The sequence below is a fragment of the Zonotrichia albicollis genome, chromosome 1 (assembly GCF_047830755.1).
Source record: "Zonotrichia albicollis isolate bZonAlb1 chromosome 1, bZonAlb1.hap1, whole genome shotgun sequence".
In the NCBI taxonomy this organism is placed as follows: domain Eukaryota; kingdom Metazoa; phylum Chordata; class Aves; order Passeriformes; family Passerellidae; genus Zonotrichia; species Zonotrichia albicollis.
This window is the reverse complement of record NC_133819.1, coordinates 97110614-97138405: the sequence shown is the minus strand read 5'-3', so window position 1 is coordinate 97138405 and position 27792 is coordinate 97110614. Positions and strand designations below refer to the sequence as shown.

At 37.8% G+C, this 27792-nt stretch overlaps 1 protein-coding gene across 4 annotated transcripts in view; it reads right to left on the bottom strand.

The window, feature by feature from the left end:
• Positions 1-23192, bottom strand: part of NETO1 (neuropilin and tolloid like 1) — a 62119-nt gene extending 38927 nt beyond the window's left edge. Inside the window, exons 1-5 of one of the 4 annotated variants that reach the window (XM_074547772.1) lie at positions 23064-23192; positions 21873-22906; positions 18237-18290; positions 16543-16680; positions 8291-8539 (exon numbers count right to left, since the gene is read on the bottom strand). In XM_074547772.1, the coding sequence (XP_074403873.1) occupies positions 8291-8539; positions 16543-16680; positions 18237-18290; positions 21873-21900 (469 nt within the window). In that variant the 5' untranslated portion in view covers positions 21901-22906; positions 23064-23192. Of the gene's footprint in view, positions 1-8290; positions 8540-16542; positions 16681-18236; positions 18291-21872; positions 23012-23063 lie in introns of those variants that run through there. The other 3 variants (XR_012581863.1, XR_012581861.1, XM_074547763.1) reach the window with 3 other exon arrangements.
• Positions 23193-27792: the final 4600 nt, after the last annotated feature.

Here is a 27792-nt window from a genome sequence, read left to right as displayed (position 1 = left end):
GAACCCAAGCCTAGAGATTGCCTGGATTTAGGCACATACTTATATGTAGGCTCTCTGAAATTCTTTGCTAAATTGAGACTAGATTTAGTGGCTTGTCAGTGCAGCATTTGAGTATAGTAAGCTTAAGCAACTGTTCTTTGGAATTATCCTTGGGCATATCAGAAAGTAATTTCAGAGATTTTTGATGGATTACAGTGTTAAATTATGGTAGCTGTTATTTTTATTTGGCCTGAGGACCTTTATGACATGAACAGGTTTTTCAGAGAAAAAAAATCAGGACACCTAGCATTTGGATTTGTCACAAAAAAAAAAATAAAATACAAAAACCAAAAACAAAACCAAAAAAAGTGCAAATTGAAAATATGCACACATTAAACATCAATTGAACAAAAGAATTATTTGTTGAATTTCTCAAACAAAAGACTAAGTATATCTCTATCCAATGTGAATTAATAGTTTAAGGAAAAAAAACCCTTTCTGAATCTATTCAGTATTCACATATATGAAACAATATCCACAATGAGCAGGTGACTCTTGCATGAACCCAACTATAGTGAAAATTGAATCCTTTTAAAATAAGACTTTAAAAAAGTCAGCTCCTCACTACCTCAGTTTGTAATGATCATTTTTAGTTCGGCACACCTTGTTGTACAGATGTCATCAGTCAATGTTTTGATAGGAGGTTTGTTTGTATCTCCTCAGTGTATGTATAGGATAAAAGTATATATGGTGAAAGGAAGTTTGTCAGAAGGTTGAGATGGACTATAATTGTACAGAAAGAGAGGAAAAGTAAAAAAAAAAGGAGGAAAAAACAAATCAGACTACGTCAGGATGTTCATAAGCTTGATTCACATTCTGGATTTTCCAGGAGTTTTGTGTCTAGCAATAAATATATTGGCCAGATTTAACCAAAGAGATGACACCTACTTCTCACAGAATCATTGTATGATCTGTTTCACACATGCAAAAGACTTTACATGATAGTATTTCCCTACCCCATAACAGCAGTATGATACTAAAAATTAGAGGCTGTTCAATATCTTAGCACACAATAGAGGAAAAAGAGAAGATGGATTAGAGGCATAGATGCTCTAATGGGCAAGGTAACTTTATTTGCAAAATAGTAGAAGCAAAATTTGTGTCAAAGTTGAATGAAGCATGATCTTATTTGTAGATCTGACCATCAAAGAAGCTCAAATGTGATATCTGAAATAAATATATTGTACACCCTGCATTACTCAACAAGACAGTAAACAAATCAAGGTCTCAGCCATCAATATGGAAAAAGATATATTAAGATGACAACAAACATCTACTAGAACTACAAATATGCAAATAATATTCAATGGCATTCACCTCAGTACTGGTAGGCAAAAGAGATTCTCTGGATTGTCCTCTTTACAAAAATATGAGTACTACCCTTGGAAAATAAACCAATACTAGACAATAGATGAGTGCACTTAACAAATGGTGACAGAGGATTTGCTTATCTGACACATTTCGTTGTTTACTAAACATTGCATACTGCGAAAATATTCAGTTCTAGAAACAGAAACATGACTCAGTTTTGCAAAGACTTAAGTTTGTAAGGCTACTAATTATGGGGCAAGAAGCCTGTTTATTAGCTATAGGGAACTGAGTGACTTCTAACAGCAGTTTGTGTATATTTCTTTAAGGAGAATTAGCTAGAAACACTATACAAACAGTAAAAAAACAATCTGTTAAGGAAAGGTAAATATCTCAATAAAGATCACTACTTATTGCTGCTAGAATTGAAAAATGCTCCATTAAATAAATTAGACAATAGATAGAACGATCTACAATCACAGTTGCTTGAACCTATGCAAAAAGATGACTGAAAAGGAATTATATAAACATGGGTTTTACCTAATAAATACTGACAGCTAAAGAATCAAAGCTGCCCCAACTGAATGGCCATACTAAAAAATAGTTTTTCTGCTCCAACAGATGGGGGGCATTCAGACTGATTAGACAAAAAAACTGGGGCAATTGCTAAGATTTATTTGCTATAGCAGTAATATCTTATAAACATGTAGATATAATGCATAAAGATGAAATTTGAACAAATTAGGAAAAGTATTAGTTAAGAAAAAGGCTTGTGTCAATGTCAGCAGAATGTGTCCCGATATTCACATTTCCAAGGTCCCTAAGAGAAACTATTACATACAAAAGAGTTTTCAGGAGGAGACCACAATACAACCACCCATCATGAGCTATTAGAAAATGCTATAGCATCCCAACATGAGCTATTAGAAAATCTGCCAGATGAGAAAATCAGATGTCCTGGAAAACCTTGAAGAGTAATCAAAAACTTCATATTCATTACATATGAGACAAGAAGTTTCCAATTTTTCCCCTGAAGAAGTGAGTGCTATAATGTTTGAAAGAGAACTACCACGTAATACAACAATAGGCTTTGGAGGTGCTGAGTGTGGGTAGTGAAAACTTTCCTTGTAAATAAGTTGGTTTTAAACACTTGTGGGAGATGACTATCCAGGCTTTCTGTTCAGCACAAATTCCATATTATGCTCTCTGATCTGCCATTTCCAAGTGCTTCACAAATGTTACAGAGAAATCAAGAATTAATAGGGAGAACAAATTTCCAGGGCCCACTGGTTATTTCCTCTTTTTATAAGTGTTTAAAGCAAAGGGTAGTCACTTTATATCAGACCTAAGGTTAAGCTAACTCAGCATAGTATTTACATAAAGTCAAAAGTTTATCTTTAGGGAAAAGAGGATAAGAAAAAGACCACATTTAAGGAATATCCTCTGCTGCTTCTAAGATTTAGATTTAATTGTTTTGTAACAAGTAATAATATAAACTATTTATAGAATGACAACGGTATAATAAAAATGCAGCTTACTCTAAAAATGTTAATTTTCTATGACTAATTTTTAATGTACATTTGAGCCTCCTAAAGATCCCTCACAAGTACTCCAAACACACTGATGTCTTGTCAGATAAACGAGGCTCCTCTGAAAAGAATATTTATCATTGCAACATCATAATCACCATTATTGGGGAGGTCACCTACAAATGAAGAAAGGTGTTTCCTGTGGAGGTGGAATTGAATTATTTGTATCTGTACTGCTGTAGAATATCCTAGTAAACTTTCTCTAGAAGTCCATGTCCAGTTTACTATGGAATGAATACAGGGAAGGCATTTTTGTAGAGAACAGAGTGCACTGATGGCAGGGGAAGCAGTAAGTGTCCCTAGTTAAGTTGGCATTTTTCTTTCCTCCAGTGCTAGAAATGCTTGAAACTATTTCTTATATTTCTCTTGCTCTTGTTTTTACATCAAAGTTCAACAGTGTAGGGATTTAAGTGTTCAACTTCCTTCTGTTGGTAATATGAAACTCCCAGCGTGCAAGGATTTCTAAACTAGGAAGTTCTGTATTTGCCTTTTGGGTATTGTTGAAAGAAACATATAACTATGTGATGGCAAGAAATATTATGGGGTCTAAGAACACCATGAGACCTTTTAGATACTCATTTGCTTCTGATAAGGAATTCTTTAACACCTTAAATTTAATAGAAACCTGTGATCACCATTTTCAATGTAATGCATCATCCTACTTGAGAGAAATTCCTTCCCTTTCCCAAGACCAGATGCCCTAATGCCTTGTAAACAGCAATGAAGTCCCTGACTTTTATAAAGTGCACTTGTAGAAACACAATAAAAGTTCGTAACACCAGGAAGCTGCAATTTGAAGTGCTGGGAAGTTATATCTCAATAAATAAAACAGATTCATACTTTCCAGGCTTTTTTGACATCACGTGGTTCTGTCTCAAAAGCTTAAATGAAATTGTAATGAGTCATTTCTCATCTTCCAAACCAACTCTGAATCCAAAAGAAAAACACTGTCTGGTTCAAAGTTAAATGGCTCTGGCATTTTTGTTGGTTCCCAAAAAGCTTAATTGGAGTTCAAGTTGCTAAAAAGTGATTGTCATTGCTGTTACTAAATTAGAAGTAGTCAGACCAGGTTCAGAAGAGTAAACAAAAAAGCACAAGTGACCTAGCTCACATGGATATTCAGCTATTCCAGATGCCTGGGAAATATCCCTTGCAATTCAAGGCAGAAGATGGATGTTAGATGGCAAAATAATTTGATAATATTTTAGCTAAGTTTCTTTTAGAATTATGATTGAATTTAATAAATTCTCATTAAATTTTTCATGAGTTCTAAAATATAGAAATTCCCCAACTAGGAGGAATTTGGGTTGTTTTTTATTTTTTTTCCTCAAGATAGCTGACATAATTATTCTATTACTCTGACATTCACTGCTATGGGAATGTAAAATTACTTTTACTCCAGTTAGAAAGTGTTTCATATTCCACTTTTTGGGACACAAGAGTATAAATCTTTTTTCATTTTCCATTATCAGGCAGTTGAATAGAAAACATTACTGACTGACGTTTATATTAATGAGGCTAAATAAAAACACAGATGGCTTCTACTAAGTGAAGGAACTGAAAGTAATGATGTGCTATCTTAAGCCACTGTCCTGCAAAATCAGGGACCAGGATAAACAGAAATCTGATTATTCTAGCTGAGCAAGAAAGCCCAGATAAACACAGCCTCTCTCTGCCTGAATTCTTGTCTGTACTAAAAAAAAAGAAAAAAAAAAAAAGATTCTTTTTAAAGAAGAATTGTCAATCGTTTGAAGTAGTACTCAAATTTTTCTACCCAAAACAGTGACTCAACACCACTTTGGAAGACACTCTTGAGATGAAACTTTTTAGAAAAAATGAGTGCAGTAGATTGATTCAAAGAACCCAGAGCTGTGAAATGAAATTTCAGGTGTAGGCCTTTCAGTGGCCCAAAGAATGACAAAACAAGAGCAAGTATGAAATACCCTTGTGTCATGGTTTTTGCCCTAGCCAATCAATATGGTATTCAAAATGAACCAGCAGGACCTGAAAATATTGCAGCCTGATATGTGTTTCTCTCATACACTAGATTTCCTTAAAAAAAAGTAACCCAACAAAAAAGTTTGTATACATTTATGAAGGCTCAATAGGTTCATATAGTTCCATTTTGAAATGAACACGATTAATCAGAATTTTAACATTAAAAAAATTATAATAGTATAACAAAATTAAAGAAGTTTTCATTTGTTTATAAACTCCCATGTGTGCAAAATGGTTGAAAATTTACATTAAAATGCATCTGATTATTACTGATATTAGCTGTAATTATGCAAAAGATGAATACTTTCTCCCTTAGCTCAGAGTTTTGACATTGAGAATAATCTATTATACCATATGAACAACTTCATTCATCCACGTGTTGCTTAACACTATAATTTAGGAATGACAAATACAAAAGCCTAAATTATTCTCTTAATAAGGAACTTTTTGCAAAACCTTTAGTAGTTTTACCAGTTTCTGTGTGTTTTCATGTTGGCTATGTGTGTAGCTCTGGTTTTGCTGCTAAAGTTTTTTCTTCTGCAAGATCTCTCTTTTTAGAGTACTAAAAAGACCTCTGAAAAAAGGTTTATTTAAAAGGAAACTAATGTATGGCAAAAGAGTTACGTTTGTTTCTGAAAACATAGTTCCCACTGGACTTTTGTCTAGGTGGATGGATTTCCAACCATTGCAGTACCAAGGAGTCAAAGAAATTATTGAACTGAAAAGTTGTTATAATTGCAAATTATTAGTCTATTCCTTAGGATTTTTAGATATAATTTCTTTTTATAGGACTTAGTCCAAACTAGATTTTAAATGCCTTAGGTGTAGGACTCTTTCCATTTGCACAAACTAATAGATATTCATTTCAGCATTTTTCATTATATCCTAACTGATCTTTTTTTCAGCTTCATTCAGTTATCTGTTTTTATACACCCTGAAGACATAGTAAATAATTTCTTTCCCTGTTTCTCCAGGTACCATTCAAATAACAATAAACAGTTGCAGCTGCAATTTAGCCAAATTTACTTTTTATTTTTTAAATCTTGGCACACACCCACACGTTTAACATCATGTCTCTTTATTCTCCATTAAGATCTCAAATGCAAAAGAGGCAGATGAGAGACACGTCGGGGGCAGGTGGGGGCTCTCAAAGATTGCTGATACTCAAGAAATAACTGAGTTGTCTCTGGATGGGAAAAGCCTCCTCAGCAGGTTTGCAGTTAGGAAGAATGTCCTGCTCTCGACAAGTGAGATGAGTGGCAACAAAAACCACATCTCCCCTGAGCGTTCAGCTGCTTGAGACAGCAACAGCTTCCAAACAAGTCTTTGCTATGGATCATTTTCTTCAAGTTCTTTAAAGAGAGGTTAGCCAAAAATTTTCTTCTGATCCCTCCGCTTGTCATAAATAAATGTTTTAAGTTGTCACTACCTAAGCTGGTTCCAGGTGGTTTAGGTGATAATTTCTCTATTGGAGTCCTGTCTATGCTACTCTGTTATACTCTGGAGTGGAATCCTCTCTCTGTTACTCTCTTATACAATCTCAAAAGCCATAATTCTGTTTTATGAGTTGGTGGGAACCCCTCCCAGTGCACACCTCTTGACAATAGATCTCAAAATGTCATGCCTTATCCATGTCTGCATAATAAAAGACTGTCCAAGTAATAATGTGGAATGTGAAGTTCTTCCTCTTTCTTATTGGTGATCAAGGAGGCAGCAGTGCTGTTTTGCACTTGTCATATTAATCATATTCTCATTTTGGCCAATATTCCTAGAAACTCTCCACTACTTGCAGAGCTTCTATTGAAATATATGGAGGGGGGGTAAAGGAAAGAATCAAGGAAGAAAAAGATATAGCTATTCCATCTGAGGTCTAGAATAATTTATGCTGCTGTACTAGTTTACCAGCACTGATCTTAGTGTAGAAATTCTCCTTACATCAGTAGAAAAGGAATGAGGATAAAACATAGTCCATGAAATTGTCTTTTACATCAGAGTTTTTAGACAGACTAAGTTGCACATTTTGCTATTAATATCTTTTCAACCAGAATGCACAAACCTTTGAAAAAAGAAGTAAAGGAATCTAAAGAAAAGGACTTATGGAACAGGGGGAGGAAATGGCAAAAGTCCACAGACCCATGTTAAATGAGAGACAAAAATTTAACTCTCTTTTCAGAGGGGATATGCACGGTTAGAACAAAATTTTGTCTATTGTCTTTGAATTTACAGCAGATACATATACCTGACTATCAGATTATTTGCTACAGAAATTCTCCCTACTGTTCCTGTTTGAACCCTCTATATATTTTTAGCCAGTGAAAAACAGTATCATGGACTTGAAAGAAAATTTTACTGTGCTGGTTAGTTTTATAAGTATTTTCCTTGAATTAATGAAAGAAAACCAGAAAGAAGAACAACACAGAGCCTGTAGACCTGCCATCTTCTATGATGCTACCGGAATAATTAAGGAAGAATTTTGCGTCTGCTAATTTTAAGCAGTTTTCTAGAGAACATTGTTCAACCTAATACAACAATTTAGCTGAAAAAACAGTGACATAATTGACAAAATTGCATAATAATTACAGAGTCAGCTATACTAAAGCATGACTCATCACTCAATACATAAGAAGCCACAGAACTACGTCACATCCAGCAGTGCAGTTGCAGTGCAGTACAGTGGAGCTGCAGCCAAAGAAGAAATTTAAAATCACCAATCTTCTGATAACGAGTGGGGGAATAGGGGATTTAATGGAAAGTATGACTATGATTTTTGTTTTACTGTAATGAATTAAACAGTGACAAGGAATATTTGAACAATTGCAATTAAGATTTACAGCCTTTTAAGAAAAATATTTAATACATGTTACTATTTGAACCTCACACATTTTCTGGTAATACTTGTAATAGTTTGCTTTATTGAGGAAGGAGAACTATTCCACTTCTCAGCTGGAGAAATGATTGGTGAAGTGGAAAAGCAATGATGGAATTTTCTGAGATAATTACATTTTTTATTAGAATATTTTATCAATGATCTTTTTGAAAGAAAAGCTGTACAGTGTAACAGCCAAGCATAAAACACTAAACTCCTCATGAAACATTTTGAATGACCTTCTGTAATAGCATTCACTTGAAAATAATACTTTTAAAAACTGCAGAATCTGAAAATCTTTCCCTTGAATAAGCCTTACTTGTTATGCAAAAGATACATATGACTTTTATCAATTTCCTATCTATTAATACATTCCTTGACAATAAACTAAGCCCCAGCTAAAGATAATATTCAACAGCAAGATTATACATCATTAGAAAAGTTACAATGATAAGCTTTTTCTATTAAAAATGTGATGGTTTGGACTTACCAGGTGTAAAATTATACCGAGCAGAAAACCCAATAGATTCCAGTTCAGCATCAGCAAAAAATTTAATCCACAGGAATCTGCCACTGGATTTTATCATAGGTGGATTTTGCTGTCCACAGAAACGTCCAAGGATTGGGGAAAAGCCAAAAGGTCCATCTCGTACTTCTATGTGGTCAAATTTACACTCCCAAGAAGGCTCTATGGAATATTTTTCATCAAAGTGTAGTTCAATGCATTGTCTAGGAGCAGCTAGAGACAAAAAAAGAAAATTGTCTTATCATTTTCTAACCCAAGACCCTTTCAAAACTAAAGCAAAACTGAAGAAAACCAAATTTATCATTTTGTATGGATTGCAAAATTTTGTTTAAAAACACGTAGAAAATTGGAACATCATTTTTTTTTAACTAAAAATTAGTACATCTATATTTTTTATAGATTTCACACCGTCAGGTTATTTGTCTGCTGTTCTCCTTTTAAAAAAGCAGTTTTGACAGCAGTGCTTAGTAAAACTAAGAGAGAAATATCCATGATGAACAGAAAAATATAGCCAGGAACAATTTCTTCAAATATAAAATATAAAATGATTCTAATAAACTTACATATTTAGAAGAATTTATTTTTTCTCTTATATTTTGGGGAGGGGTGTTAATCAGAATACGTTTTTTTGTACCTAGTACTGAGAAAGATGATGAAGAAAAGGTTGATCAGAACTGTGCTACCGTAAGGACAGATTATCTTCCTACATGTATTGCAGTCAATGACAAACTGGAGTGTAATTGCTTATACTCAGAATTACTTCTCATTGGAAGCATAAGAACAAATGCACTGTATTCTCACTTAAAAAGGAAGGATAAGGATCCTGGATAAGGATGATATTAGAAGAGCAAATGATATACTGAAAAACTTTAAGGAAGTTCATAGTGGCAATTTAATTAGACATTTTTAAAAAATCCATCTTTAATGATAGGTCTTAAGTCTTGAGACATTCAGAATTATTTCTAAAACAAATATTTCCTGGGATCTCCTGTATAAAGCAAAAAAAAAGTAACAGGTAGAGATATAGTATATTCTTACAAGGAGGGGGAAAATCATGGTTTGATTGATACATTTTATCAGAGGCAACCTTTTATAGGTGCACTGTTTTCTACACTCAGTCCTGGCCATAGCAAACACTGTGTGCCTTCAGTGTCTAGAGCATGGTACATTGGAGCCTTTTGCTGACAAAGCCTTCTGCTAAGACAAGGATTTGTTGTGTCAGTGCCTGCTGTGCCTCTCGTGGGATCATGTCCTACACTTTTCACATATCAAAAGAGGTTTGTATTACCATGAGCTTTGCCAGAGTTACCATTCTTTTCACATGAAAATATGCAAGATCAAACTGCATGCCGAGTTATTAGCATGGAAACTGCTTAGCATGGAAACTGATGCCACTCCAGGAGTCAGTATCTCTACATTTATTTCCTCAAGAATAATAAGAAAACTGTCCGTGTTACAAGAAAAAAGATCTTGTTTGGATTCTGAAATGTTTTAAAATTTTAAGCTTTTGATATGAACTCATTACTCACATAAGAAGAGAGATTATTTAGAATTAACTGAGTAAGAAGATATCAGGTAAATTTTGAAATCTTTACATAAAAGCACATAGTCAGATCCCTCTTACAACTATTTCATGTAGATAAATACAGCCTCATTTTATAAGAAATATTTAAGAAGTAAGTTAATAAAACATCTTATTTGTAAAGGAAAATTATTTTAACAGCTTTACTTACAATGGTAATATAATTGGATGATAGATATTTACTGAAACATTTAATTTAACATAAGAAAGAAACCTTTTCTACTGTTCTCAATCTGAAGACATTCACATTCAGGGAAATAGTAGTGACTTGTCATTATTTATACCAATTTATGGGAAATTTTTGATCTTCATGCCCTTACAAATTCAATAGAAAAAACAGAGGCCTATGTTTTACATATAATTGCATGAAATTCACAGTCTATAGAAAAGAAGCTTTGAAAATACAAAAAATTTACAAATGTAAGGTCAGATAATAAAGCTTGTAAAGGAGATCATAATGATGTTATCCTTGGTGAGGTTTGAAAACCAAAGTAAATCTTTTTAGATTATAGTAAAAGATTGAATACTTGGAAGACATTATAGATTAATTTTATTCAGAAGTTTCTATCCTTGACTTTACACTTTTATAAAAATTTTTGATTCAAACTCAGCTAAGCAATACTAGTACAGAAGAGAGCAATCAGTGACTTTCAGTTTGGGATCATATTCTGCATGCTCTTATTCCATTTAAGGAGATTTGTTGAGAGCTGTTCATCACCCACCTGAGGGACTGCAGAGTCAGGTATCAGAAACTTTCCTGACAACACTTTAGGTAATCTTAAGAATGCTCATCATGGCTTGAAAATCTTACACATTCATGACTCCAATGCTATGCCATTAACCTGTCTAGAGCTTTATTATTATGTTTTAATGTCACAAACTAGATATGAAGATCGATTCTCCTACTACTGACTGTCAGCTATGCTGACATACAGCAGCATAGCTGCTGTGCTACTCATAGCCACAAAGTGATTGCTTCAAAAATGGCTCATGACATTATCATAACACATTTATCCTTTAAAATCTTTCTTTTCTGCTGCCTTGTTTGATACCAAGAAGAAGATTACAAGTGCTGGCCCATAGTTAAATCCTTAACAAGTCTTCTCTGTATCCAAGACTCATGTAATGTCAAAAAAGGCCACGAGGCTCCCTTAGAGTTCAGTCATTTGACATCATTTTTGGTGTTGAAAAGGAACCCTAGACCCAACTATAGGTTCGGTCTAGGAGGCTCTGAAGTAAAGGGAAAGATTGTGGATAAAATAAAAATCAGGCCTACTGAGTTACACGTGAGAGCTATTGGCTATGTGAATGAATGACCTGATAAAAAACAAAATTTCCATAACCCTAATCTCCATGTCTCTCTCTGAATCTCACACTGCCAACCAGTTTGTTGACCAGAATATTGCTATAACTCACACTATTCTGCTTTTACTTGTTTTTCAACAAAGTCAAGATGAGGCTTTTCCTAGTGAAGCTCAGATCTTGCTATAGCTCAGAGAGAATCACATCAGCTCAAGGAGAGCTCAAGTTTCCACTTTTCCCTGAAGGCCCTGTGAGTAGAGGCTACTTCACTTTAAGAATGGAGCATTGAATATTCATTAGCAGCACTTCTCCACTGGGGATAAAACAAGCCTGGGGATTGAGTTTGAGGGCTGGACCACTGCCCAGTTCACACTCCTTAAATGTAAATTCATGTTCTGGCACTATTTTGGCCATGCCACTAAGAACAGTTCAGTAACTCCAGGGTGTAGCACAAGCATCCATGACCTTTTCATAAGGTGCTTTTAAAAGAACTTCTGTTTTTCTTCTTGTGCTTCATATTTAGTTCATGGTTAAATGTTTTGTTTGCAATAATCTACATTAAGACACAAATTTAATCAAATCTTCCTCCATATAACCATAAGTGATGAAAACACATAATTCAAATTCTCAACTTTAAGTTCCTTTTAGCAAAAATGGTATAATTTCACACTTATGCTGTGCCTTTAATTAGGGGTTTCTTTACCCAACACAAGGTAGAAGAAGCAGCTATTGTTTAAACACACATCTTGTGCCACACCTTTTGCAACAAAGTGTGTGTAAATGAGGTCACAGAAATAAACTGGGGACAAGTCCAGAATAGTCACTAATAATAGTGTATGTGTTCCTATAGAAAAATAAAACAAAACAAAAAAACCATCCAGAATATGCAAATCTTCCAGACTGGCCATCTAATCCAAAAGGAGGGATGGAGTGATTATTTCTGGTATCCTAATTAATAGCTAAAGTCCATTCACATCTTCAGACCTTCGTCTGTGGCTATGATGTCAAGCAAAGTTGTGCCCTCTCCAAATGAAATATATTGAATAATGTCTCATAAAATGACTTGATTTCAAATGCCACAACTTCCATATTTAATTTCCAATTATCTTTCTTCAAAAAATGTTTAGAGCCATGGAAAGGCCTACTTAATGCTTGCATGTCTTGTCATATTTTTCATCTAATTATCTTATACAAGTGCTGTCTTAAGATTTTCAATCCAATGGGGAAAAAAAAAAAAGAGTCATTGGGTTCCAGCTTGCAGTAGAACAGTTGCAGCAAAACTGCACAATTAAGGTTTTAATTCTGATCAACCTCTAAGTCTGTGTAGTGACAGCTGAAGTTAAGTGAAAAAATCTGTTTCAATTTGCCACACTGCATGGAAATGAGAAACAGCTCAACACCTACTGCCATCTCTATGAGCTGTTACCCTACTAATAGTTTCAATAATCCTCATTCCTTCTGGTTATCCTGCTATTATTGATAAGGAACCATATTTATCTTCATTAGAAAATAGGTTCTTTCATTGTTTTCGTGAAAATTTTTTCAACACAAAAATCACTGTGAAATACAAAAGGACTTTGAGCAGAGGTTTTTCACTTGGTGATAACATTACAATTTTCTAACACTTGTGAAATATCATGAAAGTGTTTAATGGACTTCTGTGAGAACATGAGATTTTCAAGATTGATATGTTCACAAACTTGTAAAGTGGAAGATATATTTTATATCTCCATATATCAATTCTAGTCCATACCTGTATTTATAAACTAGCCCTTAATTATTAAAAGAAGAGTGGTTACAATTTTCCTCTTATAGGATTGTTAAACCCATTCTCAAGTTATGGTGTGTATAGTATTAGTATCCCACTCCCCAAATACTTTAATACAAATAAAAGCCTTTGCTCCTGCAAAATCTCCTCTGCAAATTTCCTTTTATAGCACACATGCCAAATGTTCTGCAGTCTGGCAAAGGTTATTGCTGTCACTGCTGTGATTGTTCTGGGCAGCTGTGAATTTTGTCAGGTTAGAAACATGAATATGCAAAAGAAGGGTGAAATTTGGCCAATTTTTCTCAGCTCATTTTCTATGTTTTCTATATGCCAACTAAGATTGAAACAAAAGAAAAAGAAAAAAAAAAGAAAAAAACAAACAAAAAGAAAAAATTCTCAGTGCATTTTGAAAGGCAGATGGGATTCATCAGAAGCTCCTTGGGGAGTTGTATCAGCCCTCCTCCAAGCCTCACTTGTGACACTTCTCTGTAGCATAACAATTTTTGTACAGAGGCCATGATTTCTAGATGACTTAAAGGATTTCCTTTAAAAAGGCAGTCAACCTGGACTTTAAAATTCCAGTGATAATGAACTCTTAGAACTCTTAGTTGTTCTAAGAGTTCATTATCACTACTACTAAATCAGAATAAAAAAAAAAAAAAAAAAGAAAAAAAAAGCAGAATAACCTAAGAAACTTCCAGCTTATGTCTTTGCTAGGATAAAAGCCTCTGCAGTCAGGAATCTCCTTTTCTTTCAGAAATTCACGATCTATGAACATGGCAACTTTTGCCAGCTCCTTTATGTCACCAAAATAATTCTGACATGACAGAAGGAGTTTTTATCTCCCCATTGAGCTACAATGGGGAGGAAAAAAATTGAGATGAAATTCAAGTGTTTGCAACACACTACAAAGCTGGACTGCTCAGTAAAGACCAATAAAGTCACTAGGAACTGTGTTTGAATTTGCCCCAAGACTATGTTTGATAGCAAATAAATGAAGGAATGAATGCAAGCAGCCAGGAAAGAATGTAGTGATTCATTTATGCATTTATGCCCACATCATACAGCTTTCAGTATGTTGTATACAATCCTGGCAGGCTGAATTCCCTGAGGCATACAACAGGGAGATAGTGATGGGGGTGATGATATTATAGACAATATCAACAGTCCCTCTAGTTTGGTACTTGGCATTCAACAAGATTCAGAATCTGTTCAAGCATATGGAAATTTCAGTTCTAAACATAGAAATGAAATACATAAAGAGGTGTTTCTGTCTTACTCTAAAATATTTATTTCCTCCATTAGTCAGGGTTATCCACAATTTCTGTAGATTGTTATCTGATTTCAAATACATTGCTAAAAGTGTTTTATAAATCCTTTAATATCAGTGTCTTATGACAATGAGTTTCACAGAATATAAAAGATGTGGGGAAAATTTGATACTTGCTAGGCTTCTTTATCATTTTCTGTTATTTTGCGTGTTGCAAAAGGAATAAATATGGACAAATTATTTATTCTAATTACAAAAAAGTTTTTTGTTGACCTTCAGTAGTTCTTTTGCCTTTTTTTTTTTAAATCTGACACTTAAAAGTAGTATTGTTCAGACATCTTCCTATATCTCTGCTTATTTTGGTGACATTTTCCAGACAGACATGACTATTTCTGGTTTTTTATAGAAGACAGAAATAGACATGGGGAGATCAGAGCTGAAAATGTTGTGCAATGCCTATGGTTCATTGTGGGTTTTAAAATGACCAGCTGCAATCTAAGCTGTTATTAGGCTGGATGGGAAAAAGAAAATACCCATGCCATAGAAAAATTGTGTTCAACTGGATTTTACAAGATTGAACTTTCTGATAAAATAAAACAAGATGTCTGTTGAGTTCACTCTTTTCCTTATACATTGCTCTAAACTTGTCCATGTGGAATTTCATCTTTGTCATAGAAGTTTGTTGATTAAATCTTTCCTTCTTAAATTGTTTTTTGGCATTTTTAGATATTTTAGATCACATTATTTCAACAGTGTATTTTTGCAATTTTTCAGCATATTATATTTTTGTAAGTAATTAATTACTATTATAAAGATAAAAGTCTTTACTATATTAGGCTTTCAAGCACCTTCTTACTGTGAGGAAGAACGTCATGAGATGAGACTATTAGTGGGACTAAATTTAGTGGGACTAAATTTTACAAAATTGTGGGTTATTTCCAACACCATTTCACTTTAATGACAAAGCATCCTGTGTTTCATATCTTTGAAGATAAAACAGGCTTGGTTCTTCCCAGTCTCACAGGAGTGTTAGATAATTTGGTCAATAGATGCAAAAAGACCCAGATCTAGCAACATAAGTATAATTGGAAAAAAAATAGTGCTAAGTTGTACTTTTGGAACCTATGCATTTATCTTCTTCAAAAAAATTATTATTTTAAACCAATTACTAAACTATGCTGGAATTTAAATATTTACCATGTATCTGTTTAAATTCCAGACATATACAGACTAGCTTAAATTTTACTTTAAGAGTTTATTTGGCTACATTATTTATAATCACCTCTTCTGACTTTAGTCAAATTATCTAGCACCGAAGTGAAATTCAGTCATTTTGTTGTGACTTTTGACTTTCTAAAAGTACAGAGTGTGTATGGGTCCAGAAGAGTTCATTCAAATTAAATCAGCTATATATCTTTGGAAGTATATCTTGGTGCTACCTGCATCTTTTGTAAAATAATGATTTCTGTAGCTCCTCACTCCATCATTAATTCATTAATAATTCTCTAAATGAAGCATGGATAGAAGACTATCACTGTTTTATTCTATATGTATTCACAACTCAAGAAATAAGTTTTTTGATTCCAGGGATTTACCATACAGTACATGATTCATCTTTTCTGAGCTCTGAGAGGATCTAACCTCTATTACTTTCCACAGATTCATTATCACAACAATCTCTCCAGCATGCATTGTACTAAGACTGATGAAAAGAAACCATATAATACACCTTTAGGCTTTCCTACATCACTTCCATGCTTGCAGTTGTATACTCTTTAAAAACTAAGTTTTAGAGATGCTTTGTCTCCTCTAGTTTTATTTTGTAGGTTGGGTGTATTTCATTTTCATTTCTTATGAACAACTGGATGGAAAATAATTTAAACATACACTACATGGATATTTTCTGTATGACTTCTTCTACTGTACTAAGCTTGTCATCCCTGGTTCAGTTACAATAAGTTTAAAATGTCTGCATGAAAGTCAAAAGCATTTTTGTTTCCCATGTTCACTTTTACTACTCATTTTAAAATATCCTTTCTTCTGTCACATTGCATTTTAGGTTCTATTCATTTTCTAAACATCGTGGAATAAATTCCTGAAGTACTGAGTCTTACATACATACCACCTTAACTAAATTATTAGCTATATCAAAACAGAAATCAAGAGGTTTCTCTAAATCTTTTTCTGTCTGGAAAATATGTGTTATCATGACTTTACCTACTCTTCACATAAAACAAAACATATTCTTTTTAATACAGTTGATGGTAAAATATAAAGATTCTTCTTTTGGTCACCTTCTATAATGTAGACACACTCTCTGTCTGGAGGATATTTGTTGGGGTAATTTGGAGAGGTGAAGATGCCTCCTTCTGCATATTTTGTCCAAGTTCCACACTGCACTGGTCTCTGTCCTTCGGAAACACTTTGCTTTTCTGTGAAATGATGACATTAAGCATTATATAATTAGCCCAAAAATTATCATTTACACATGACACTTAGAACTCTCGAACAGGATAAATACAACAGCCCCTTTTCTGTCAGTCGCCTCAAACTTTTATCTGTTGAGACTGAGTATGATAATTGATCTAGGGGAAAAGAAGGCTAGCTTTTAGCGGTACAAACATATAATTCTTACTCAAAATATGGTTTTCAAAGCAGAGGAGAGGTTTGAGTGTCCAGGGGAAAATAAATTTGCATTGCTTTTAAAATAATAACCGTTTAAGGAAAGCACGTGCTTGAGAATTGGAAGGCATGAATTTCCCACTCATACCTCTCAAAAAGATCAAGCATGTGCTCTATCAGCAATCTTCATGCCATAATACAGGAATACATCAGCCACAAAATTGAGGAAATAGCCCAGAGAATTATGATCATATATAGAAGTTGTTTTAAATCTGCAGCATATTTAGTCTATATTCACTGGACAGAGGTAGACAGGGGGATTCCTGGAATCTAGTTCATAGATTATTTTTATCTGACTGTTTGCTATAAAATTAATAAATAGCTCTGAGGCCAGGAATCACAGCCCAGAACTCTCCTCCTTCTAAGTGAATCCTCAGAGAGCAAGAGTCTTGTCTGCTTTCTTCCTAGCCCTGAATCTATTGCATTTCTTTCTGGTTTCGGCCAGCTCAAGCTGAAGAAGATCAGGGATCCCTTCCTAAGCATCTTGCTTTGACAAGTAGGCTAAAATGAGATGGATTCTCTAGAAGGAAATATATCTAGGCTGCTATTAAAGGCAAGGATAGTAGGTTCTAGACAGATGTTGCTCTGAATGAGGTTTTTAATAATCAGAGAGCTGTCCCATATAACTTAAGCCCCAGTGTGTGAAGTAAAGGTGTTTGAGGCTCCCTCTTCGGATCAATGGATGAAAACAAGCACTTTCCAAGGATGATAATAACCATCTGAGACCTGAACTTATACTATGTTTTTCCTTATATACTATGTATTTTCTTTACATTTCTTTTTCACCCGGGTCCATATCCAGGCAGAGTATGACATGGACCCTCATTTCCTGCAATGAATGCCAGCCCGCAGGGACTGTACATTCAGACACAGGTTCAGACACACACTGTGCTTAGCAGCATTCCATGCTAGGCTCTCCTCACACTGAGCATCCAAGCCTCTAAAGAATCTCTTTCACTACTCCCCCTGCACAAGTGCACTCACGATACCAAATTTTAGGTTCTTAATTAATTATACTTCAACAAGAAAAAAGGTTTGAAGTGTAGGTAGCTGAATGCCCAAACTGGACTTCCCAATTTGAAAGTAGGAGTATTTTATAGTCCTTAGTTAGAGTCAGGCTGAGCCTGATGAGAACCCCTGGATTTTTTGTGTGTATACAGTCATGTGAATACTCCAAACAAATGGACAAAGGGTAGACACTGGAAGTAAATGAGCTGCTAAAAATTTCAAAAACTAAACTAAAAACTCAAATCCATATTTTGGTCTCTAATAAATTTTTTAACAAAAATGTTTGATGTTTACATACCTGTTCCTTTTTTGGTTGCCCCAGACAAATGTAGGATGATTAGACTTGCTACAACTGAAAGAGAAATATGCATTAAATATCACAGAGTGATAGTTTCTGCAATCAAATGACTTGTACTCATATATCTCACAAGAATACAAATGAAATAGCATTGCTGTAAAGAAAAAGTTTCATTTTACTTGAATCTTTTAATTGCACATATTGTATAAGCAAGTTTCTTCATGGCCTGTTCTTGTAAGTACTTATCTTTGCAAATGTAGGCAAATAAAGAGGAAATCTTTTGAGTTTAAAACAAAGCCCACAGGCACTGATATTCTCATCCTTTTTTTTTTTCTTTTTCTTTAATATTAGAGAAAAAAACATTTTTACCAAAACCTATTTATATAATAATACTTCATGTCAGTAGTAGTAAAGTGGCTGTTTTTAACAGAGGGAGACAAAATTTCAGTGCCACTGTATGCACTAATGTCTCTCAGTATGGCATAATAAAATTTGAAAATGTGTACTGGGAATAGGAAAGAAGTGAGAGGTTGGGTTCTTCACATCCATCAAAGCATTAGCAAATCTCTAGTGAAGTAAATTATTGTGTGTGCTTAACAATTTCATTAATCTATTTTGACTTGTTGAGAGGGTGTTGCTTTTTTGCTGCAGTGAATCTGCAGCCCACTTTGCAAACAGGTATCTGCTGTCTCCAGCTGTGATAGGACAACTGTGCCTCTTGGAAACAGATACAACCTTTATGCAATGGACTTTGACCTGGAGATAATGACTGGGTTTCTGGGAATTTCCAAATGTAATAGCTTGACTAGAAAAGGCTAAGAGGCAAACACTTAGTAGAGTCATAATGAGACTAATTTGGAAGATCAAAGTCACTAGCCAGCTACCTGATGAAGAAATCACACACTGCTTTTCTTGTCATCATTCATATCTTCTTTGGCTCTCAGAGAAAGTGGAATAGCAAGTGCAGAAGAGAACAGATCCATCAGTTCTTGGAGTGCTTAGGGCTTTGCCCCGGCTAGTCTGGCATCAGGCCCAATCACAGTGCCCAGGCTGCACTGACCTTAAGGTAGAAATGAAGCTGCATGCTTATTCAGAGCATTTTGGATCAGTCAGCTACCATTCTGTTGATGACTATGACGAGGAACTGATCAATTAATAAAAGTAATTGCATTACATACTTTCTTCTTATTTTCCCTAAGAGACACTAAAAGCCACCATTGGCTAGTAACTATGATCCTTTCCAAGATGGTGTTTTCAACATTTTCACCTTTTTTATCACAATTTATGTGTAATTTTCACTCCAAAGGAAGCCATTCTCCATATTTCCAGTATTCTGATGGCATTGAGAGCCTTATTTCTATGTCTTTGACCTTTCCCATGTGACAGAGGGTTTGCGGCATGGATGATGGCTGCCCTATTAAGCAAGGTAAGATTGAAATTCTGGGAAAATGAAGGTTTGGCAGCAAATTCACTATTTCTTGTTCAAGCTCACAGCCTCTAGAGATGGATGTTGGCAGCACTGATAGTTAAAACTCTTGTGTGTCATGGGCATTCAGTGAGAACACTACACCTTCTGCTTGGATCTGAATGCTGCCTAGCCATTCATGCCTTTACTCCCCTCAGGGATGAATTCTGGAAATACAGGCTACTGGGACTCTGCCTGCCAACTCTGTCAAAATCCAAAGGCAAGGCAGGAATCACCCCTTTACTGAGTTGCTCATTTCCTTTAGCTGTGTTTCATGCAGTGATCATAGTGCATCTATGCCTGTAATCTTCAGCAGCCTACACCTAATTTCTCAACAGTGTAAAATGGATTGGTGCTCAAATGTGGAACCAGCTGCTGGTGTTCTGTCTGCCCATAAATTTGTGGAAGCCAGAATAGGACGCACGATAACCAAACTCCATGTGAGAAGTATTTCTTTTAGGCAATTAATAACAATGCGTATTTGATTCTTACACATTCATTTCAAGCATCTTTATCTATTAGGTCTCCCCTCATTTTCTATACAGATAAAAGTGAAGTTCAGAGAAGTAAAGAGAGTTGGTCCAAGCCACAGATATATTTTACCAAGATGACAAAAGCCCCACAGCTCTTTTCAGTTCCAGCTGTAACTGCTAGAAAAGAGGTTTCCAAACCACAGAGCCGTTTTCATAAAGCATAGAGCTTTACTAAATGTCATTATATCAGTATTCGCTAGTAATAAGCAGTCAAAATAATCTTGATAATAAAGTCTAATAGACAAGCAGAGACTTAGAAACTAAGTGTTTGAAGGTTTTGGTTTTATTCTAGACATATAATACCTAACATTTGGATAGATGAAGTGAAACACTTCTCCCATGTTAAAAAGAAAAAAATAAAAAAGAAAAAGGACTTGCTTTAGTGTTACTAACAACAGCACCAAAATTCACAAGTTGCCAGAAAGTAATTAAAATTGTGGTCTTCTTGGGAAAAGCCAACACAAATACATATTATTCAAGTAGACAAGGCAGACCATTTTATTCTATGATCCCACTGCACAAACGCACCCCTGATACCCAATTTGAGGTTTGAATTTCTCATGCCTTTTTCTTTCTCAAGCCACAGAAAAATAACAGTGCTTTTCAGAGAGGGGGGAAATAAAACAAGAGCCCACAGGGACTAACCATGGAACCCTCACTCGTTGAAAACTGTCACTTGGGAGGTGTTGGCAGCATAGCAACATTATTGTCATTATCTCGGTTCGGGAATTATTTAAAAAAGTTTCCACAAAATTTCTTGTTGCATTCTCACTGTCTTTCTCCTCCCCCTTTCTCTCCTAATCACGGGTGTAATTATAATCTCGCTTTCTAGTGCCACTCTGATTACGCATCTTTCCATCTTTTTTGGATCTCTGCACTCTTTGTTCATTACAAGCTGTACATTAAGTGATTTATCTCTTGGCCAGGCTTTTAGGAGGCTGTGATTTGGCACAGACGTGGCTTAGCCTGGCGAAGAGTTGTTGGACAAGCAATACCTGGTCATAGCGCTATTGCACAGGTGTGGGCGCGCAGAGAAGTGCTGGGAGGAACTGGGGCCACTCAAGCCGCTTCAGAACAGCGGACCCTCCGCAAGACAGAGGCGGGAGAGGGAGTCCCACCTCGCACCTTGAGGCCCCTAAGGTCTCGGAAGAGCAGGTGATATATTTCGGTGCCTCCTTGCTAATCCTGGTGGATTTCAGCCGACAGCGCCGCCCCCGCCCCGCGGCTCTCCGGGATCCGTGCCCGGTGCGGCCGCCCCCGCCCCCGCCGCGGCTCCGGCGCTGCCCCGCGCCCCCTCACCCTCGGCACCGCTTCGGGCCCCAGCGGGGGCAGCTCGCTCCCTTCGCTCTCTCCCGGCGCCGTCAAAGCCACCGGAGCTGCCGTGGTGCCCAGGTGAAAGCTCCAGCCCCGGAGCGTGCCCCGCCGCCCGCCCCACGGCGCTGGCAGACACCGGCTCCCCTCCGGAGCTCCGCAGCGCGGTGGGGGAGAGGATGCGGTGTGGGCGTGGGGGAGTTCGCCCCTGGCCCAGGGAGCCTGGGCGTCCCGTTAGCCAGGCAGGTGCGCAGGCAGCGGAGGGCAGGAGCCCCTGCACGGCGGCGGAGCTCTGTCGGGGGTGGGAAGGGGGAGATTGATACTCACTGTGAAAGAAGCTGCGCCCATGGGTCATGTCTGTTCCTTACACAAGGGGCTTCGGTCTCCACTAATTCCATTTAGATACGGGAGGACTTCCAGTGGCGGGGAGAGGATGGAAGTAGGAAAAGAAGAAGAAGAAAAAAAAAGGAAAAAAAAAAAAAAGCCCACACACACAGCAGAGCCGAGCAGCCTTTCCTCTCCCTCTCTCTCCCTCGCAGCCTTCAAATGATCACCGCCGGCTCAATCCCATCACAGCCGAGCGATCACCAGCACCGCCACGAGCGGTGCATCGCGGCGGCGGCGGGCAAGGCGGCGGCGGCGGCGGCGGCCCGCGCATCCAGGTGCCGGCGGGCGGCGGCGGAGCGAGCCGAGCCCCTAGTCACCAGTTTCATACAGAACCAAAAGCAGATCGAAGCATTTCCTGCAGGACTCCGAGCCCAGCGACTTCCAGCCCTTCGGCTTCTTTTGATGCATTGAAGAAGGGATTAATGGGTCCGTCATCAGCTCCCTGTGCTTGCTCCTCTGAAGGGGTGGGGGCGGGCGGGAGGGAACCCAAAGAGGAGGGGTGGGGTAGAGAAAGATTTACCAAATAGGGGATTTAGTCATATTTGTGTTCAATGAGAACCTTATTAGAGAAGAAATCCTTTAAAATAGAAAAAATCCATTTTTGCAAAACCTCTCCCTGCGCATAACACAGTATCAAGTGGTAGCAGCGGCAGGAGACTGAAAAGACATTGCACGGTCTGAAATCCCCTTGAGAATGGACGGAGCGAGAAAGAGATGGATGAGAACAGAGAGATGCCCCCTCACTTCTCCAGTCCAGGGCGAGAAGCAGGAGAAAACCGTGGAGACTCTTCCATTCATTCAGTGGAGGGGAAGGGGAAGGGAAAGAGGAGGGGAAGGACGGGAGGGAGGCAGTGGTGGGGAAGGAATGATTTCAAAACTGGGAAAGGAAGGGTAAGAGGAGAAGGATCGCTTCCCCTCTCCTAATCAGTTCATGGATCAGACAGAATGCTCATGAGTTCCTCCTTGAACTGCACCTGCCAAAGGGAAATTGAAAAGATTTTCCCCTTTGAGAGACGACTTCTTCCTCTACACACCCACACCCACTCACGCACAAAGACACGCACACACACGCACTAAAGGGAGCAATAAAAGTTTATCTGCTAATCCTCCGGCCGCAGATAAAATGATTACCTCTTCCAATCAGCCCAGAGACGACTGCAAAATCTCTCCCTTTCTCTCCCGCCCTCCCCCCGCGTCTAGGACTTATCTTCCACCCGAGCTACAACCCATCCCAAACACCCATCCCTTGGACGAGGTTGCGGAGGGCTAGTGGTCAGGGCGGGAGGGACGGCAGCAGAATCTAGTAGAGAAAGCATATTAATAATAAGAGTATTGACAGGGCCTGAAATGGTCTCAGTGAAAAGCAACAGGGGAGGAAGAAGGGATGAGCAGAAAGGGCTGTGTCCCCAGCCCTGCAGAGCCGCGACACCTCCGACTCCCGCAGCGCCGCGGCCCCGGAGCTCCCGGCCCGGGAGAGGGGAGGGCGGCAGGAAAGGACAGGGAGCGAAGCGCACGGCTGGGGCGGCGGGGAGGGACGAGGAGAAGGGGAGATTTGTGTCACAGAAGTACAGGGGGAATAGGATGGGATCCCCCCGCTCCTCTGCACCGCTGTTGCGGGGGCCAGGCTGCGGGAAAGCCGACGACCCCTGCGGGGATGGGGGCAGAGCCGGGATGCCCGGGATACCCGCAGCCCCTGCCCGGGCTCCCCACGCCGCAGCAGCATCTCGGAGGCGGGGTCGGTGCCGCTCCTCCCTGCCCGCACCTGATGCTCGCGGCGTTTACAACACGAAAAGTGTGTCTGGAAGCGCGGCCGGGGCAGGGGAGAGGAGGGGGGTGCTGGGAAGGAGGCTGTAAGTCAACTAAAAATGAAATGCAGCCCGGCATCCTGCTTGGCGCGGGTGCGGAGAGCGCGGGGGGGGGCGAGCGCAGGTCGGAGCGCAGCGCTGGCTGCGTGCCCGCGGGGCCGGACGGTCTGTCCCGCATCCCTGGCGGTCTGTCCCGCATCCCGGGCGGGTCTGTCCCGCATCCCGGGCTCTGCCGGCGGGCTGGGGGCTGCGTTAGTCTAAGCAAGAGGCTTATTGTCTTCAGGGCACCTTTTAGTGATGTGGGTACTCTTGCTGCCTTTGGGACAGCACTGAGCAGCACAGCACTATTCTGGAAGCTGCATGATGAGGAAGCCTGGATAGTTATTTATGTATTTATTTATTTATTTGTTTGTTTTTCTCAGTAGAAAGCCATGTTTTAATAAAAAAGCCTCAGCAGGTTTTTTTTTTTTCAGCCTGTGGATGGTCTGCCCCATACTCTGGAATGAAGACTATATCTCTTATCAATGCTTAGGACTGCAGGCAGTCAGCAATAACAGCGTACACATTAGGGTAAGGCAGAGGTGATCTTGGCTAGCAGGATTCACCCACTCAACCTGACTGAGCTCTTAAAAATCCTGCAGGGTGAGCAGGGTTTTGCTACAGGGCTGTGAGTAAGCTCCTTATAATAAGGAATATGGAAGATGTAAGACTTTGTGAAGGCATTCACGTGTTTTGTGTAATCCGTCTTGCCATTAGCAACATCAAGTTTGCAGCTGTTAATCTCAATAAACTGTCCTACTCTGCTTTCTAACCCTCTCAGCACTTTCTCTGACCTTCCTTATTCTCATCCACGAGTTACAGAACTTTATTTGTAGAGTAATTGAAAGACAGCTGATTTATCCATAGGATAAACTTCTATACAGATGTGCAGTCTATCTTAGGGAACAGTAGAGTAACAGAAAAAGGGTTGTGTTGAAAATAGTCATACAAATGTTTATAGACAGTCAGATGTTTCTTCTGCAGGATGATGCAGACATCCATATGGCTAAGTTTCAAGTTATAGTTACTTAAAAAAAAGGTAATAGAACAAGTAGGCACAAAACAGCTGATTTTGCTGTTCTGGGAAATGTGCTGTGTCACATAATACAACAGTGAGCTTCATATTTTTCCTTTTCTGAAACAGGATGTTTCCAGTTTTAAAATTCCTAGATCTTTTATTATCACTCATAATTTTAAGGACACCATTGCAATAGTATGGAGAAACAGAAAGTAGTACATACCAAGTGTGTTTATGCCAAAATGTAATCAGTAACCATCATTATGGAGGGAGACATCCACAAAATAAATGAGGCATGACCACAATGGCCACTGAGTGTTCTCATTAGCAATGAGACCTTAAGGAGATATCTCAGGATCTACACCATTGAATGCTAAAAGCTTATGCAAGTGTTTATAAGCAAGTACCCAGGGTTTGTAATTTAGAGACTGTTCAAAATTGCTTTTTGCCTCAGTAGGTATCACTTCTGTAGAGAGTTTGAAATTTTGAACTTCATGCAACTACTGAAATGTTCACCACCATCTTTTTTTGGCTTTATGTCTCATTTTGTCGCAAAATCTCTTTATGTGAGTTTTGGTAAATTTTCCTTCTAGTAAACGACTAGCTCATGCCCTTAGGGGGGCTCATCTTCCATTACCCTGGAATTCTATAGCTAAATTTTTATAAACTTAGCATGTATTTTTACACGCCTAACTAGACGATTGCCAGAACCTTACATTTCTATTAGGCAGTAAATTTAAAAAGGAAGAAAAGGACTGACATTTAATAAAACATGAAATGTTTTTAAAAAATGAGAAAGCCCAACAACCATAAACAATTGTGTCAAATAGCATCTTAGTAGTGTTAGGAAGTCTTTGAATTTGCTTGTTAAAAGTCCTATTGATTTTAAAATGAGTTTAGGGGTTTTTTTGATTTTACATTTTTCTTAGAGTAACAACATTGGCTTATTTTATTATATGGAATGACAACTACACTTTTAGATTAGAAATGTACTTTTATTAGTTCTATATTGGTTGTCAGCTGAATCTTGTTTTTAAAAATAAGCAAGAAAACCCAACACAATTATGTTCCTTGATTCAGTACATACAATATTATTCTTTGTAATTTTAAACCATCCATTACACTGCAATCTCTTTATATGGTGCATTTTGTCCGCCTCTCTCTTTCACATTCACAGCTGAATTTCTATTGATTTTTAGAGCAATATATTTGAACCCAGAATACTTTATTCAGCAAGACATGAAGCCCTTCCTTCCTGTTGTCTAACATCTTTGGGCAAACCTAAGACACTGATCAGCTTGAGCATGGTTGGTTTGGCAGAAAGGAGATCATTCATTTATAGACCAGTTTAAACACTGTGAAACAGTTCCAAATTGAGATTACAAGATGAAAAAAGATAAATAAGCATGAAAATATCTAACAGTTTTGTCCAAAACAGTAGTGTACAATATCCTGTTGAGATCTATGTGAAGCACTGGACAGCTTTCTTCAGCAGATAGAAAAAAAGCTTTTGCCTCTGAATTGTGTTATGCTGGTGTTTCAATGTCAGGAAAAGAAAATAAAAATTCTGCTTTGCTGTCCCCCTCTTTTATGGTTAGCCTATATGTTTGTATGTCAAAAGCAAAAGTCCTGGGCAACTGGCTGTAAGTGGCCCTCTCTAGTCAGGGGGTTGAAAAGGCAATCTCCATAAGTCCCTTCCCACCTCAAACACTCTCTGATGCTTTGAGTCTGTAAACAGTGGGTGACAATGGATCATAAAGTGGGGGAACAGTTTCAGTGAGAAAAAGAAACTCCTTAATATTCAGCACAGACTTGGCTTGCTTTCAGTTTAGTGTGTAAGAAGATAATATATCTCGATTATTTTCTCCTTGAACCAGAGGAGATTATTCAGCCTCTGTTAAAATGGTAAGTTATTCACAATTAAAAATTCTCCAGCATGGAGGAACCTTAGGTAAATTACTCTGTACCTTTCTCAATTAAATTCTTTCTTGTGAAAACAAAACCTGTCCAGCATTTGTCCATCCTTTCTTGGCTGCTTTGAATAGTCTTGTCTTATCCCAACTCTGCCATTGACAACTGTTCTAACTATAGCCTATAAAAACTCAGTGATTTAATTCGTCTTTGTGTAGATAAAAGACTGAAAGGATTCAAAATTGCCACCAGTTTCCCCCACATTTTCAACCAAACATTCCTTGAGCTGGAAGAAACAGCACAGTTATGAAATGGAGAAGGCACTGGCTTCCTTATTTATGGAAAGCAGTCTATGCTTCTGAGTGTGGGAAGGAAGACATACAAGAGTAGTATTTCTCTTCTTCATGCCTTTTTAAAAAACATTTTGGATTCTATGCTGTCATGCGTAATCACAGATGCACTGTTTGCCACAATTACTTTGTGAATGATTTTTTTTTTTTTTGCTAGAATGTAGAAAATCCAAACTACAGGCTCAGTATAACACATACACAGTGTGACATTTGGAAACACTGAAATGAATCATCAAGCTGATCAGCACATCTACATTCATGGTTTAGTTCAGATAAAAAGTGTGGTTCTAAAATGAATCTCCCAATTGCCCTCACTTACTGCATTTTGGATTGGAAATTGGAGCAGACTCTGAGCGTGTGAGCTGTTTTCCTTACAGATGAAACTAAGCTGAGAGATGTGTTCCTAGAGCAGTCTGTTTTCCAACTTCTAAAGGGCATGCAGCCCCACAGGAGCAGAGTAAAACTAGTGCTAAATAAATACAGGGACAGAGCAGGCATGGAGAGCTCAGTACCAACCATTTCACCTTCCAGACAGGCTCCTTTTGCCCTGAATTGCACATCAATATGGACTTATTCAGTATTGCTTTCAACAGTGCCAGTAGCTGAAACATGAAAAACTGAAATATATTCAATTCTTTTGTGATGAAACATTTACAGAGAGGTATAACATATAACTTCCTGTGTGATATCAGGATAATGGAACATTTTAGTCCCTTAAAATAACATCTTTCCTCTTA